A 16,562-nucleotide genomic window follows, 5' to 3' on the forward strand; every position below is an offset into this window, starting at 1 on the left:
GCGCTAATTATTAAAAGTATGTGTTATGTAAATGTGTTTAATAATTTACAAATCAAGTAAAATAGACATGATCATATTGTAAAAATACAATAAATTTAATAAGAATTTTAATATCAACCTTAGGAATACTCATATCAAGGCCAGGTTTTGTGTTAATCTTTAACTTTTTAGATGCAATGATTGGTTGCAATACTGAAATAAAAAAAACACTGTAACATTTATTTAAAATATTTACATGTATATATATATATATATATATATATATATATATATATATATATATATATATATATATATATATATATATATACATACATACATATATATATATATATATATATATATATATATATATATATATATATATTTATATATATATATATATATATATATATATATATATATATATATATATATATATATATATATATATTTATATATATATATATATATATATATATATATATATATATATATATCTGGGAAAGATGAAATATCTTCATATTTCATCTTTCCCAGAGTTGACTTTAAATCCCACTTTATTCATGATGGACCAATAGAATGTAATGAATAATCCCTTAAGAACATGCTATTCTTCAGGGTGGAAATCAAATAAATTTTTATAAATAAACCGAAATTTCACTATCCAAGCACATTTAAATTGCTTCAACAACTGCCCTTGCTTTATGTTAATTGACAATCTCATTTCGATAACTCTCATCTTGATACAACAGTTTTTGAATTAAAAAAAAAATGGTTTTACACCTTTAACCATATTAGCACACGTAACTTACCTACTTCAAGTATGGGGTAGCATTGGTCCAAAGAAAATTAATTAAAAAAATACCATATATGTATTAAACACAGAACATCAAAGAAAAAAATGTGGACCAAAGTGTCCTGACCTACCCTATATGTATGAGTATGTATGTGTGTGTGGCACATCTTAAAAAAATTTTTAAACTTACTATATTTAATAGCTTTAGGCTGACTTTGGCTGGTTGATATTTGTGATCTTGAAAATTCCTTTTAAAAAAAACAAAAAGAGTATACAGTTTTTTTTTTAACAAAAAAAAACAAACTGTAAACTGTAAAAAAAAGATTTTTTTATACTAAAAAAATATTTGTTTACATACCAGCCATTTTTCTTTTTCATCCAAGTGAGAATTTTCTTTAGAATTCCAATACAACGCTAAGTAATCAAGTTTCAATAACTGTAATAACAAAAATAAATAAAAAAATTTCTACTTTTAAAACAATGTGCTTTTGTTTATCTACATGTTTAAAGAAAATACTTTAAAACAATGTTTACTAAGATAACTATCCTTGACTTACTGCATAACTTTACTCTCATCAAAAAAAAAACTAAGTTTTAAAAGGACTCCATCCACTTCTTATTAAACTCTTATTAAATGACTTCCAAAATGACATTAAAGGACTCCATCCACTTATTATTAAATGACTTCCACAAAATCTTTGCTTCAGTGACAACAATATTTTTAAGTTTGTGCTTTTTGAGAAAGTTTTTTATTCATATTGAACACTGAGCACTCTTCTAGAATTTTCCAGAACTAGAATGTTCCAGAATGTCAAAGAATTATCTAGAAATTCTAGAACTCTTAAAGTGCTTCCAAAACATTCAAAAACATTCAAAATGAACTGTCTAATAGTAGTAAAGAAGTAAAAAAACAGTGACTTAAAATAAAACTTCAGTTTGTTTTCTTGGTCAATAAAGGAATAAAGGTCAAATAGTATTTGAAGAGCAATTGTTTAATTCAAATGACATCAAAAGGTTGTTTGCATTCAGTAGAATTTTGCTGTGTGTGGACAATTTATAAAGTCAAGATCAAAAGGTATTTAATGAAATCAAGTCAAAAATTGTGTGAGGTCAACAAGCCATACTTAGGCATGCCAAGGATCAGGACAAGTCCTGGGCACTGCATTTTACAAGAAAATATTGTAAGACTCATAAAGGTAAGTTGAATTTGTTTTTCTTTTAATTATGCTTTATTTTTTAAAACTTCAATAATTTCGATATGTGTAGTTTTTAGAAAGTTGCGACTGACAAAATTTTCAAATATATTAAATATGTTTATGTTAATATTATACCCTTTAATAAACGATGCTTAAAATTTGCTTTTAAATTTTTATAATTATTTATATTTGCTATAATACAGGTTGGTACAAGGAGAAATGAGAGCCATAAAATCAAAATTTGTGTGCCATTTTTTCACAATCCTTAGTCATAAGCAGCTAAAATATAACACTTTAAATCTAAGAACAAAAATTTATTTGCATAGTGTTATTTAATGAATTTTTCTTAAGAAATGATAAAAATCATGTAAAAGCAATTTGTACAAATTAACATAATGTGCCATCTACTAAAAATTTGCTAGGTTTATATCACCCACCCCTAAAACCTAAAGAACAAAAATTAAAAAAACCTAAAAATTACCTTATTAATAATGGTTAGAGATTCTTTGATGACTTGAGGTACAAAATTATCATCTGTTGTCTACATAATAAATAAAAACTTTATGCATTTTAATATTAGATATTTAAATTATAAATACTTAATACCTGTTTATAGTTTTTCACAAAAAAAATTAAACCAATAAAGCATAAATGATTGCTTTACTATTTAAATACAAAACGTTTTGTTTTAAAAAAACTAAAAAAAATTTTGTTTTAAACGAAAATGTTTCATTTTTTGTTCAATATTTAAATATATAGTAATAAAGAATATATACTTTGTTAAGATGTCTTTATTTGTTTTATGTAACTTCAATAGTTACATAAATTAATACTTACAAGAAATTTTATCTAAAATAATGAATTTCATTAATTCTGAATATATTAAATATAAAAAAAAACAAATAACATATAAAATAATAAAACTATTTTATACATATCAAGTTTGTATATACTTTTTAAGAAAGAAACAAATTTACCAAAGCTGTCAAACTTCCAAGAGTTACACCAACTGCAAATGGAGCTGTTGGATCGCTTGTCTGTTTGAAAAAAAAAAAAAAATTGAACATTTGTGCATTAATGAGCTTGTTATTTTTGTTCCTTACTTTTTGCACAATAAAAAACACATAATACCAATTCATATAACTAATATTATAGACAAGAAGTAGGCTATCTTCAGAAATATATAAATTCATTAATAAAAAACAAGTAAGAAAACTGTGTGTTTGTTTTTACTGTAGTTGTTGTAAACTTTTTAACAACTGTAAAAACGTTTCACAAATATAAAAATATTATTTATTAAGTATTACTATAACATATTTATTTATAACATATATATTTATTAAGTATTAATATAACATATTTAGCTGCAGTTAAAACTGACCCATCTAATAGTAATACACAAGTTAATAACATAAATATCTTTTTGACATATTAAGTTTTGTTGACGTTAAATGTTAATTATTTGTTGACATATTGACATATTTTAACCAGTATGTCAAGAATTATTTTTATTGAAACTTATTATCATTAACAAAAACCTTAATTATACACCTTCCCTACAAAAGTGGCATATCTATTGTATAACAATTATATAAATAAATAACAATTGTATAAATAAATAACATGGATACATACAGAATCTTCATATCTGATGTGTATATTTTTGATTGTCACCTAAAAAAAAGTTTCACATTTTTGTCATATTTCATAGTTGATTACATTTTTATAAAAGACATATTTTTTACATAGTAGATAACTACATTGTAATCAAGTGTAAAATACACAATGTAAATCACATATTAATGTTATGTAAACTAATGTACATAAAATTTATTTGCGATTTACATTATGCATGTTTTTTAATCAAATACAATGAAATTATTACTTTATTCAAATACAATACTTGTACAATATACAATTAAATACAATATAAAATATAAATGAAGAAATTATTTTGAAAAAAAAATATTTTTATTGTAGTTTTTATCAATTTCTTTTCTGATTTTGAAGTTATGGCCCCTTGTGTTGGGCTAATATGATGCACAAATATTGCTATTAAGTTCTATATCATTTTTTATTTTTTAAAGTTTGTACATTTGAATTAAGTTACTTCTTCAGATATAAAATATAAATCCTGAAGATTTATATTCATTTAACTGAAAAAGTTTTTAATCAATTTTACAGTTATTATACTATCTGTTATTGCCTCACAAGGAAAAGACAAAAAGTAATTTTTAAGAATCTGTAAATTATTTGTATTTCTATATTATATTGTCTTTCGTATAGACTGATATAAAGTGATCATTCATAATGTTGACTATTTGGTTAGATTCTTTAATTACTTTATTATAGAATGTTAAAGCTTAAAGATGGTATTTTTTAAATTATTTTTGCTGAATTGAATTGAATAGTTTTGGATTGTGGGTTTATTTACATACAAGATTTCAAATGAGCATTTTGCTTGTATTACTTTACACTTTAAAGTCTTTGTATACTATTAACTGTACTTAGTTACTATATAAAATATATAAAATATACTCCTTTGTATATTATTTTGAATTTAACCTGTTTATTCTTCTTTTGCATTTACCCTGTCTATTTTCTAGGTGGTATATGCATCCTATTAATATTTTCTCATTGTATTTTACTATAGTTAGCCATATTATATCAAGATTTTTTCAATATTTGGAAATTTCACTTCATATTGCACAAAATCATTTTTTATGTAGATCTCTGTGTAATAAATAGCTGTCTAAAACTGGTAGCAAGTTGCTAGAAAACTCTTTAAAAAGAAAAGTCTCTGTCACTGATATTTACTTCATGTACTCTTATAGAAGCATCAAATTCATTACTTTTGTTGTTGCTGTAATACTTTAAGTTTAACAACCTTGTTTTCCTGTATCCCATATCGAAAGGGAGAATCGTTTTCAAATAACTATTCATTCCATTTAGAACGCAGTTGGAAATCTAATAATCTTTCTACTTCAGTTTGATTGGATGAACACATTTAAATTTTTTGCTGCAGCAAATATTGGATTTTGATCAGCCTTATCAGCTAGTCCTACGACAATTATACTTGGTTTATCTGTTTGAGGTTTATTATATCAATAATGATTACGGATGTAAATTACAAGTAAAATAATATTTTTAAGTTCAAATTTAAATCTTATGTCGGTAAAGTAACACATCTTTACTCTACGAAAGGCAAAAAAAAAGCTTTTTATGTAGTTATTTTATTGAGAATAAAACTTTAATTTTGTAGTTTCATTTTAATATTTATTTAGAATTTAAATAAAACGTTTCTTTTGCCATTTTTAATTTATTTTAAACAGAAAATAAATTTAGTTTTAAAATTCTGAGGTCAGCAAAAACTGTCGACTTCAAATGCATTGCTAAATGCTAATCCTAATTACGAGGGCTGATATATATATATATATATATATATATATATATATATATATATATATATATATATATATATATATATATATATATATATATATATATATATATATATATATATATATATATATATATATATATATATATATATATAGAACCCTTAGATGTTGTCCGAAAGTTTTTTCCATATTTTGTTGACAAAAAGTAAAAATTAAAATGCAAGACCGGAATTTTTTTTTTTTTAATAATGATAGACTGCCTGCCCCAACCAAACCCTCAGTCGATGTAGCAGCACTCCCTTGCGGGTCAGACTATTTGTCAGTCGATGTAGCAGCACTCCCTTGCGAGTCAGGCTATTTGTCAGTCGATGTAGCAGCACTCCCTTGCGAGTCAGGCTATTTGTCAGTCGATGTAGCAGCACTCCCTTGCGAGTCAGGCTATAAGATAGTCGATGTAGCAACACTCCGCGCATGATTTACAGTAAAAAAAATAAAAATAAAAACATTTTATTAAAAAAAATAAAAATAAAAACATTTTATTAAAAAAAAATAAAATAAAAACATTGTTTATATTGTTAAAAACATTCAAAATGTTTTAAAAACATTCAGAATGTTTTTAAAAACATTCTGGTCAATTAAATTTGCGTTTTTGTGGTTTTTTTAAAAAACGATTAATTTGTAATTAAATTAATGGTTTTTACTTTCGTCCAACACGCAAATGTTGGACGAAAGTTAAAAGTAATTAAAAGTGACGTATATGTTGGCGTAAGAATCACTTTTTTCCTTCCGCTCTTCCCAAAGCCAACAAACTATAGATCTATATATATATATGTATATATATATATATATATGTATATATGTATATAAATGTACATATATATATATATATAAATATATATATATATATATATATGTATATATGTATATAAATGTACATATATATATATATATAAATATATATATATATATATGTATATATATATATATGTATATAAATATATATATAAATATTTATATATATATATATGTATGTATATATATATAAATATATAAATATATATATATATATATATATATATATATATGTATATATATATATATATATATAATATATATATATATATATATATATATATATATATATATATATATATATATATATATATATATATATAGAACCCTTAGATGTTGTCCGAAAGTTTTTTCGATATTTTGTTGACAAAAAGTAAAAATTAAAATGCAAGACCGGAATTTTTTTTTTTTTAATAATGATAGACTGCCTGCCCCAACCAAACCCTTAGTCGATGTAGCAGCACTCCCTTGCGGGTCAGGCTATTTGTCAGTCGATATAGCAGCACTCCCTTGCGAGTCAGGCTATTTGTCAGTCGATGTAGCAGCACTCCCTTGCGAGTCAGGCTATTTGTCAGTCGATGTAGCAGCACTCCCTTGCGAGTCAGGCTATTTGTCAGTCGATGTAGCAGCACTCCCTTGCGAGTCAGGCTATAAGATAGTCGATGTAGCAACACTCCGCGCATGATTTACAGTAAAAAAAATAAAAATAAAAACATTTTATTAAAAAAAATAAAAATAAAAACATTTTATTAAAAAAAATAAAAAAAAAACATTGTTTATATTGTTAAAAACATTCACAATGTTTTTAAAACATTCTGGTCAATTAAATTTGCGTTTTTGTGGTTTTTTTAAAAAACGATTAATTTGTAATTAAATTAATGGTTTTTACTTTCGTCCAACACGGAAATGTTGGACGAAAGTTAAAAGTAATTAAAAGTGACGTATATGTTGGCGTAAGAATCACTTTTTTCCTTCCGCTCTTCCCAAAGCCAACAAACTATAGATCTATATATATATATATATATATATATATATATATATATATATATATATATATATATATATATATATAGTTAATCAATGCTAACTCAAACCTGGAAAGTTGGCTGATATAAGGTATTAATTTGAGTTAAGGCAATTTTTCTTTATTAAAAGCTAAAGTACTTTTATACTAATAAAAGCATAAAAATATTTCAGTAAAAGAAATTACGTATATCAACTTTCTTAAACTTTCTTCACATAAAACATCTGATATATTTATTTCAATATTTATTATTATCTCAGTAGTGTTGACAAAATCCTCTATGAACACAACATCTTTTGCTGTTTTAAAGCCATTGTAAACTTTCGATCATTATCACCATAGTCATAACAAATATATTATATTAGATTTATGCTATCCCCAGATCTCCAAAAGCTGCACAAGTTCCTGAAAATCCAAATTAAATGTTTTTTAAAAACCTTTTTTAAAAAAACTCAACAGATGTTGCAAATGCTGAATGAAAACTGTTTAATTTATGGATGTTCTGCCACTAGAAGATATACTGGAGTTGCTTTTTTAAAGTTCCAAAAGAAACAGATGATTTTACCGAAAAATGGGCTTAAGACTTGATTAACATTATCACAAAAGATCAAGATGATATGTTAATAAGATAATGATGGTATTCTTCAAAAGAAAATATATGATTTTGAACATAAAAAAATATTGAATATGCAAGCTTCTCTTTTCTCCTGAGCAAATTTAGTGTTATGAAACAAACAAAAAAGTTAAAAGATAGTGAGCTAACATCACTAAATTTACTTCGAAAAAGCACAGAATCTTCAGCTTCAATTTCTGTTTCTTGATCCTTGTTGTCCATATCTAAGCGAGAAGATAATCAATTAGTTTGAAAGTTCTTCAATCTAACAGTCTTATTATTATAGAAACTTTGTGGACTTCAAAAAAAGTCTTTTTCATTTGTCTCCATTGAATAAGTTATAGAAGATTGAATTTTTTTATAACTTATGTTATGCTTTATTTAAGTTATTAGAAGCTCTTAAAAATTTTGATTATTTTGTTTATAAAAAATCTTTAATAAAATCTAAACTGCATCAAATTGAAATTTTATCACATCAAACCTTGTCAATTATGAGTCTTTAGAAAAAATCAATCATGCAGACTTTGTCATAAACTAAATATATTAAAGCACATATGCTCTCTGAAAATATACTCTCAAGATCGCCATCTATGTTAGAGATACTTATGTTAAGTGTTTATATAGAGTTAATCTGTGCATCTAAGAAATTAAAAAGCTGATTTTCTTTTGTAAAGTAGGAAGATGTTTTCATTGAATTGAGATTTTTTCTTTCAAAATAAATAAATGGGTAAGGGTTCTAATAAGCTCTAAAAATGCGAATAAAGTGTGCGTATTTATCTTTTTTGCTCTAAAACCAATATTTAAATATTTTTCTACCATTTATTCAAAAAACACTTAAGTAAAGAAATAGAGGATAGATAAATAGCTAAATAAGTATAAAAATAGAGGTAGGTGTGAAATAAACTTCTTTAGAGCCATATTTTATGGGTCATGACAGCTAGTATTAATTAAAAACCATATTCCGTATCTATAGCCAGTTCATTTTGTTGGTCAAATGTAAAGTGAAACAGTTGGCAAAGTTTTAAAAGAAAATATTCTCCCAGAATGCTGGGAGAACATTTTCTTGAAATGCTGGAACTGCTCAGTTTTGTCTCATGATGGATTAATTTCTTGACTGTTCAAATGTTTCAAGTAAAAATAAAGTTATTAAAAAGTTATACATGAAACAGTATTTGTGCAACATTAGGTAAAGTGCATAAAGTATGTACGTAGGTATGAAGTAGGGGTAAATAGGAGGGGGCGTTTAAAACAGCAAATACATACACGGTTTGACTATCTTCCTCCTAAATGTTTCCTAAAGTTTGATTTATTTTTTAACAAAAGGCAAAGCATTTTTCTTCTAGATTTTTTACTCAACTGTTTCAGGTCCAGATCTAATAAATAGGTAGGAACTTTTATTTTTATTAGTGAGTTTTTTAATATTTATGGCTGGTTTACATTGAAATTTGTTTTTGATTTAAGATACAGTTCTTTTTATTAGTTACAAGTAAAAATTAATAAATGCGGAGGGTCCTAATAAACTTAGGGTGGGTAATTTTTTGAAAAATATATAGAGGAGGTGAGGTCTTTAAAACAGCTGTAAACAATGGGGGGAGGTTCAAAATCAGTGATTTTACTGTTTACATACTTTATAGATAGAGTTAAAATAATTTGTTACATTTTTCTACTAATATTAAGATTATATATATAAAACACACAATTATATGTAAAATTAATTATTTCTTTATTATTCAACAATTATATATGAAATTAAAAATCTCTTTATTATTCAACATATAACTTACAATACTTTTATTTAAAAAGAATAATAATATTTTTTTTTTTACATACTTATAATCAGAATTAAATTTTGTTAATCGTTTTTTTATTTAAACTTTGCAAAATTAAGTTTTTATGATCTACTTTTTGTTAATTTTACAATGATAGATTTCAAATTGAAATTTAATTTGATTGCAATAATATACTACATTTTTTTACATAGTTTTATTTGGTCTGTTTTTATTTTTTTTTATTCAAAATAATAATAAAGGTACAACACTTTATTTCCACAACTGCTCATTTTTTAAGCAATCATAATTGATTCATCTGTAAATAACCATTTCTACTGTATAATTTTTTTATTTTTACCCAGTGCCCAAGGTGGGGTGGGATGCCATCACGCCACCGATTTATAAAGTGTTAACCATCCTGTCACCTTTTTTATAAGTCTCTATATAAAACAATGATTAGGCGGGATGGTATTTTTTATTTACCGAATACTATCCCGTTGCTTTTTTGTCACCACTTCGAGCACTGTTTTTAACTATTATTTAACTCTAAATTCAGAAACACAAATCTTATTAAACAAGGTAGATAAAAAGATTGAAGGCAGTGGAAGAAGATATCATCAAGAGATAGATTTAAACCTCAAATCTTATAACTGTCTACTACCGCATATGCATGATAACTTTTTAAAACTTTTTAAAACTTACTTGCAAGTTTTTAATAATGTTTGTTGCAAGTTTTTCCACAAAACTATCTTGGTCTTCTTTTTGTTCACTTTTTGCTAGAAAATATAAACTTAAAACTTTTAAACACTTACAAACATAGAAATATTGAAGATATTAAAACAAAATAATATCTTCATAATATTTAATAACATATTAATAAAAAAGAAATTTTAACCTTTCTTTTTTTCTTCTTCTACACGTCGAGCTTCTTCAATATTTTCAATTTGTCTTTTCTTTCTCTCAAATTCATCTTTCTCCTCTTTTTCTTTATTGTATTTAATATCTTATAAATAAATTAATAAAACCTTAGAACTTTGAATCTGCATAAACAAATATATATATAAATAATAGAAAAAAACTCAATATTCAAGGGTCTTAAGTAGGGAATCCAATACTGGTATACAAGGATACCGAAAACCGGGATTTCAGTCGATTTTGTCTAGTTTGGAATACAGGTATTAAAAGACTTAAATACTGCTATTTCGGTATTTGAATGGTTGTTTTTTTATTTATTATTTTTAGCAATATTTGTATACTTCATGTATGTATGTAGCAATATTTGTATACTTCATGTACTTTTTTAAATTGATTTATAACGAAAGTTTTAATTAAAGTATTACAACATTTAAGGAGATATTAAAATGCAACTATTTTTGAGATGAAACGCATTGTCGTATTTCAGATTATAAAAATTCGTAAACATTTTTTGCTTATTTTTAAAATATTTTTTATTCTATCATATGTTTAAACTCTTTGTTTGAGTGAAACCTAATATATAAAAAAAAAGTTGTCAAAATCTGATTCATTGACAACTCTTCGATGAAACTCTTCTCATTATTACTTGACTCATTTTTAAAATTATTTAAATTCCCAGGAAGTTTATAACTACGGGTTGTTGTTTTTATTTTTTTTTGAAACAATCATAAGTGCATATACTTTAAAGCAATGCATTAAACATTCTTTAGTTCTTGAGTTCTAACATTTTTAGTTATACGGTGAGAATCTAAAAGTAAAAAACGAGTATTTTACTTTTAGATTCATTTAAAAACATTTTTACAAATTGCAAAATCTTTATATACCTATTTCTTTGATAGCTTTTTTAAAACAATTACCAAGAATAACTTTGGTAAGTTCAAAAAATTAACATTTTTAAGTTTAAACTTATTTAAATTCATTTCATTTAAATATTAAATGTTTATATCAGTCACATTATGTGACTGATATAAACATTGTGAGGATAAAATATGTGACATATTTACAAATTGAGACAATATTCTAATTTAGCCGATGGAGACTGAAATTAAAAAGTTTATTGAGCATTCAAAAAGCAGAGATAAATATTCTGTGTGGTTTTCTTTCTCAAAGATGAAAAAAGGCATAGTGCAAAGTGTAAGAAGTGCGCAAAAATTATAAAAACAGCAGGTGGCTCAACAAGCGGCCTTCATACACATTTAAAAACAAAGCATAATGCTTTATTTTTAAATGTGAAAGCAAAGATGAAATATTATGAAAGCGAGATGCTATTGAACCTCTTGGTGAATCTAGTTCAATATCTGATACGCCTCCTCCAATTACTAAATATTTTAAAATTACTAAATATTAAAATATTAAAAATACTAAATATTAAATACTAAAATTACTAAATATCCAAAATTACTAAATATTTTTAAAAAAACTACAGAAGACTCGCTGGCAGCAATCTTATCTAGAATGACAGCACTTGATGGGTTTTGATTCAGAATTTTCACAACATCCAATGATCTTCAAAAATCATTAAAAGCATTAAATTTAAGTGATAAACTTCTAAAATCCGTCACGACTATAGAAAAAATTGTCACTAGTTATAGCTAAACTATTCAACAGTGAGCAATTAAAGAAACATCAGAATATAAATTAAATGGAAAAGGTTTTAGTATTACTTTTGATGAGTGGACTTCCTTAAGGAACCGACGATACATAAACGTGAATATTCACTTGGAGTCAAAGTTTTGGAATTTAGGACTTCTCCAAATCAATGGAGGTTTACCTGCAGAAAAATGTGTCTTACTTTTAAGTGAAAAATTGAATCAGTATTGTATGTCATTAGAAAAGAATATTGTTTGTTTAACAAATGATGGTGCAGCAGTTATGCAAAAAGTAGGCAAATTAATACCAGCTGCTTAGCAGTTGTTTTTGGCCCGTGCAATTCAACTTGCAGTTGTAGATGTTCTATATAAAAAAGAAACCTTTTGCTTGAATGAATCAATAGACTTCGATTCATATTCAGATGCCAAAGAGCATGAAAACTATGGTGCCTTTGGAAATATTTTAAATACATATGAGGAAAGATTAGTGATGGATTACGATATAAAAGAACAAGTTACAGAAATAACACATAGTCAAATTGGTCCCCTTATACAAAAAGTAAGGAAAACTGTGCAAATATTCAAACGTTCACCATTAAAAAATGAGGTACTACAGAATTATGTAAAGCTCAAACTTTGTAAAGAATACTTCTTAATTGCAGATTCCAAAACTAGATGGAATAGCCTATAAGCAATGCTCAAACGTTTTTACAAATTAAAGTCATACATTCAAAAATCAGATATAGATTTAAAACTTAATATAAACATTTCAGCTACTATTTCAGCACCTTTGCCGGTAAAATAAGCCATTGAGTCACTTTGTTGCAAGGATGCTAACTTAATTTCTGCGGATGCAGCATTGACATTTATGTTTGACAGGCTATGTGAAATTAACTCATCATTGTGCATAGAAATAATCAAGTGTCTAAAAAAAGAAATGAGTCTCTTTGAAGATGAAGGTGTGCAGGGAAAACATCTCCAACAGGTTTATGATCTTCTTTTAATGTTTCGGCCAATTAGCATTGAATCCGAAAGAGCATTTTCTGCTGCTGGTATTATTTTAAACAAGTTGCGGTGCAGAATGGACAACAAAACTTTATTACAAAAAGAGGTTATTTTCATGGAATAAAAGATAAAGATTCTACCAAATAGATCAATAAATTTGCATGCTTTTCAAGTTTTCGTGATTCTTAAATTTATTTATTTTGCTTTAAAAATTCAAAATATTTAATACTAGTTTTAATACTGGTATTCCTGTATTATATTTTTATAATACCGAAATACTGGTATTGATTTTTTGACCAGTATTGGATACTCTAGTCTTAAGGGATCCCTAAAAGTATTTTTGATTTAAAACTTGTTTAACATTAGTGCTATTTTATTGTATAAATCATCTCTGGTCATAACATAAAACTGAACCTAAACATTATCTCTGGTCATAACATAAAACTGAACCTAAACATTATCTCTGGTCATAACATAAAACTGAACCTAAACATTATCTCTGGTCATAACATAAAACTGATCCTAAACATTAGCTCTTGTCATAACATAAAACTGATCGTATATATAGAGTATATTTGGTATATGATCGTTTATGTATACTTATATCGTATATCATAAATGGGGCAGGTAAGACTCATTAGCCATGGTAAAGGTAATTAAAAATACCAATTTTTCCTCTTTTTAAATTCAATCATTTTTGAATTGATTAAATTAATTCCAAAAATGCTTACACCTCCAGTTGAATAAAAAATTTGAATTACAGATTATGGTTACCATTTAGACTTTTTTTCTCTATTGATCATAAAACATTGATCTTTTTTTTTAATTAGATCAATAAAGGCAGTTTGTATCCCAAAAACCTTCTCCAAAAGGGTTAATGTGACAACTGTAAGGAAGTATTTTTCTCAACTGGTGAGGCAGAAAATACCTTATATTGAAAAGTCTAACATTCCATTTACTCATATTTATCAAACCATGTGAACATATGCACAATGCCACAAGATTCAATAAATATGAAAACACAACCAACACTATACATTAGAACATGTACTTCGCCTGAACCATAAACCACACAAAAGGATTGAACAATTAAAAAAGTTTTTTTCTAAATAATATTTGGCTTTTTGTGGCAATTTTAATTTTCGGTTTTTCCTCCTTTTAATTTTATTTTTGTTGCATTTTTTTTTTTTTTCGGTTCTTCCTCTTTTTAATTTTATTTTTACTAAAATTTAAACTCCTTGAAAGCGTGTTCTAAGACTGCATCTTTTTTTCATAAGGCATATAAAAGTGCAATGATAGATGTGTTTTTAAATAAATAGTACTTGGAAACCTAAATTAATTATATAATTCAATATTTTTACAATGCAAAGCAAAGCAAAAAAAGTTTATTATTATAAAACTCTATGCTGTGTATAATACTATATTTTCACTGTAGTTTTATGTATAATTCATAATACATAAAACTACAGTGAGAACAGAATTCAATCATACAAAAATAACTTTTGCATTTATTATTTTAAAACTTGTTTTGAACTTGATAAGAATTAAAAATAACTAAAAGTATTTATAATTTTTCAGTAAAAATTTGCATGTACATTGAATGTTTATAATTTTATATATATATATATATATATATATATATATATATATATATATATATATATATATATATATATATATATATATATATATCAATTAAATTATTCAATTTGAATTTCTAGAATTTTATTTTAAGCAACTATTAACATTTTTGAAAAAAAAAAGACATTAAAAACACTATTTGTCAAACTGAGTGGCATCAAAAGGAAAGTATTTAAATACTACTAAAAAAAACTATTTATAGACTAGGTTAAACAAGGTAATACTTATAGAAAAGTTGAAGAACTTACAAATATTCTATTTACAACAGTAAAAGCCATTGTAAAGATATACTAACAATATGAAACATTTGAAATTCCTACTGGGCGAGAATGAAAGCTGAAGACAGCTTCAAGAACTGATAGAGAAATTTTAAGAAGGATAAAAAAAATCTGTTTCAAACTGCAAAAAAATTCATCTAAAAAACTTAACAGGAAACACAACTTCACTTACATAATTAGAAATTGCATTTGTAAAGCAAGATTCAGGGTGTATAGCTTGTAAAAAATCATTCTTAACAAAAAATCATATGAGGAGAAGAATGAATTTTGCAGTAAAGTACTATTTAATGCCACTATCATTTTCGAAAAGAGTTCTAATGAATCCAAGATTAACTTAAAAAAATCATATTTGCCAAACTTTTTGTGATGGTGCACAAAAAGTTTGGCAAAAGAGGGGTGAAGCTTTTTATTTGAGTTGTACAAGGGGTTAAACAGTTAAACATGGCAGTGAAAGTGTAATGTTATGGGGTTGTATGGTGTGAAATGGTGTTGGTAAACTAGAATTTATTGTTGAAACAATTAATGCTGATTTGTATAAAAATATATTGAAATGAAATTTAAAATCTGCTTAAAAACTCAGATTGGGAAAGAGTTTTTTGTTTCAACAAAACAATGATCCAAAACACACTGCTAAAAAAGCTAAAACCTTTTTTGATAAAAGCTGCAAAAACTTTTTAGAATGGCCTTCACAGAGCCCTGATTTGAATCCAATAGAACATGTATGGACTTTAACTAATTAACTTTTTTTTTAGTTAAAAAAATAAGTAACAGATCATTTACCAAAAAAAAAGGTTTGAAGAAAGCTGTTGTTAAATCATGGTCTCACATCTACAATGATTAAATCAAATATCTTGTAGAATCAATGTCGAAACGCTTGCTAGATGTTATTAAAGAAAAAGGAGGACCAACTAAATATTACAGTATATTAATAATAAAACATAAAAACTTGAAACTGTTTCTTGTTTATTTTAATAAACTGTTATTTGTTCTTAGCTTTAACCTGTAATATTTTTATTGTACAAATATTTTATGTGCAATTGTTTTTATCCCATTCTTTTAGTTTAAAATTCCTAATCAGGAAACTCAAATGCCTAAAGAAAAACTTTTTTTTAAAGGTTTTTTAACAAATGAAAAATTTGACACAAAAAAAGTTCTTTATAATTAATCCATGATAAAATATTTTATTGATGTTGATTTAATTTGAAAAATTACTTTGTACAATTAAATTCTGTTCTCACTGTATGTAGTAGTTAATTAATTATTTTTTTTCTTTTTCTTTAACCTAATTTCTTATATAAGAAACTAAATCTTCCAATTTGCTTACACTTGTCAATATAAACTTATTGTTTTGACTAAATCACTGAGAAAAATCAAATTTCCTTAATAATTTTACATGCAGATTAGTATCAACATTTGTTTGCTTTCAATGTTATTTAATGAT

The 16,562-nt window shown here is 25.1% G+C and overlaps 1 protein-coding gene across 1 annotated transcript in view; it reads right to left on the reverse strand.

The window, feature by feature from the left end:
• The window catches only part of LOC100215098 (intermembrane lipid transfer protein VPS13A), a 172,035-nt gene that overhangs the window by 124,615 nt on the left and 30,858 nt on the right, over positions 1–16,562 (reverse strand). The window contains exons 5-12 of the mRNA XM_065791745.1: positions 10,529–10,636; positions 10,336–10,409; positions 3,610–3,648; positions 2,952–3,011; positions 2,456–2,515; positions 1,137–1,214; positions 969–1,026; positions 119–192 (exon numbers count right to left, since the gene is read on the reverse strand). Of these exons, the coding sequence (XP_065647817.1) occupies positions 119–192; positions 969–1,026; positions 1,137–1,214; positions 2,456–2,515; positions 2,952–3,011; positions 3,610–3,648; positions 10,336–10,409; positions 10,529–10,636 (551 nt within the window). The remainder of the gene's footprint in view (positions 1–118; positions 193–968; positions 1,027–1,136; positions 1,215–2,455; positions 2,516–2,951; positions 3,012–3,609; positions 3,649–10,335; positions 10,410–10,528; positions 10,637–16,562) is intronic.

This window comes from Hydra vulgaris, chromosome 02, assembly GCF_038396675.1.
Source record: "Hydra vulgaris chromosome 02, alternate assembly HydraT2T_AEP".
NCBI classification, from domain to species: domain Eukaryota; kingdom Metazoa; phylum Cnidaria; class Hydrozoa; order Anthoathecata; family Hydridae; genus Hydra; species Hydra vulgaris.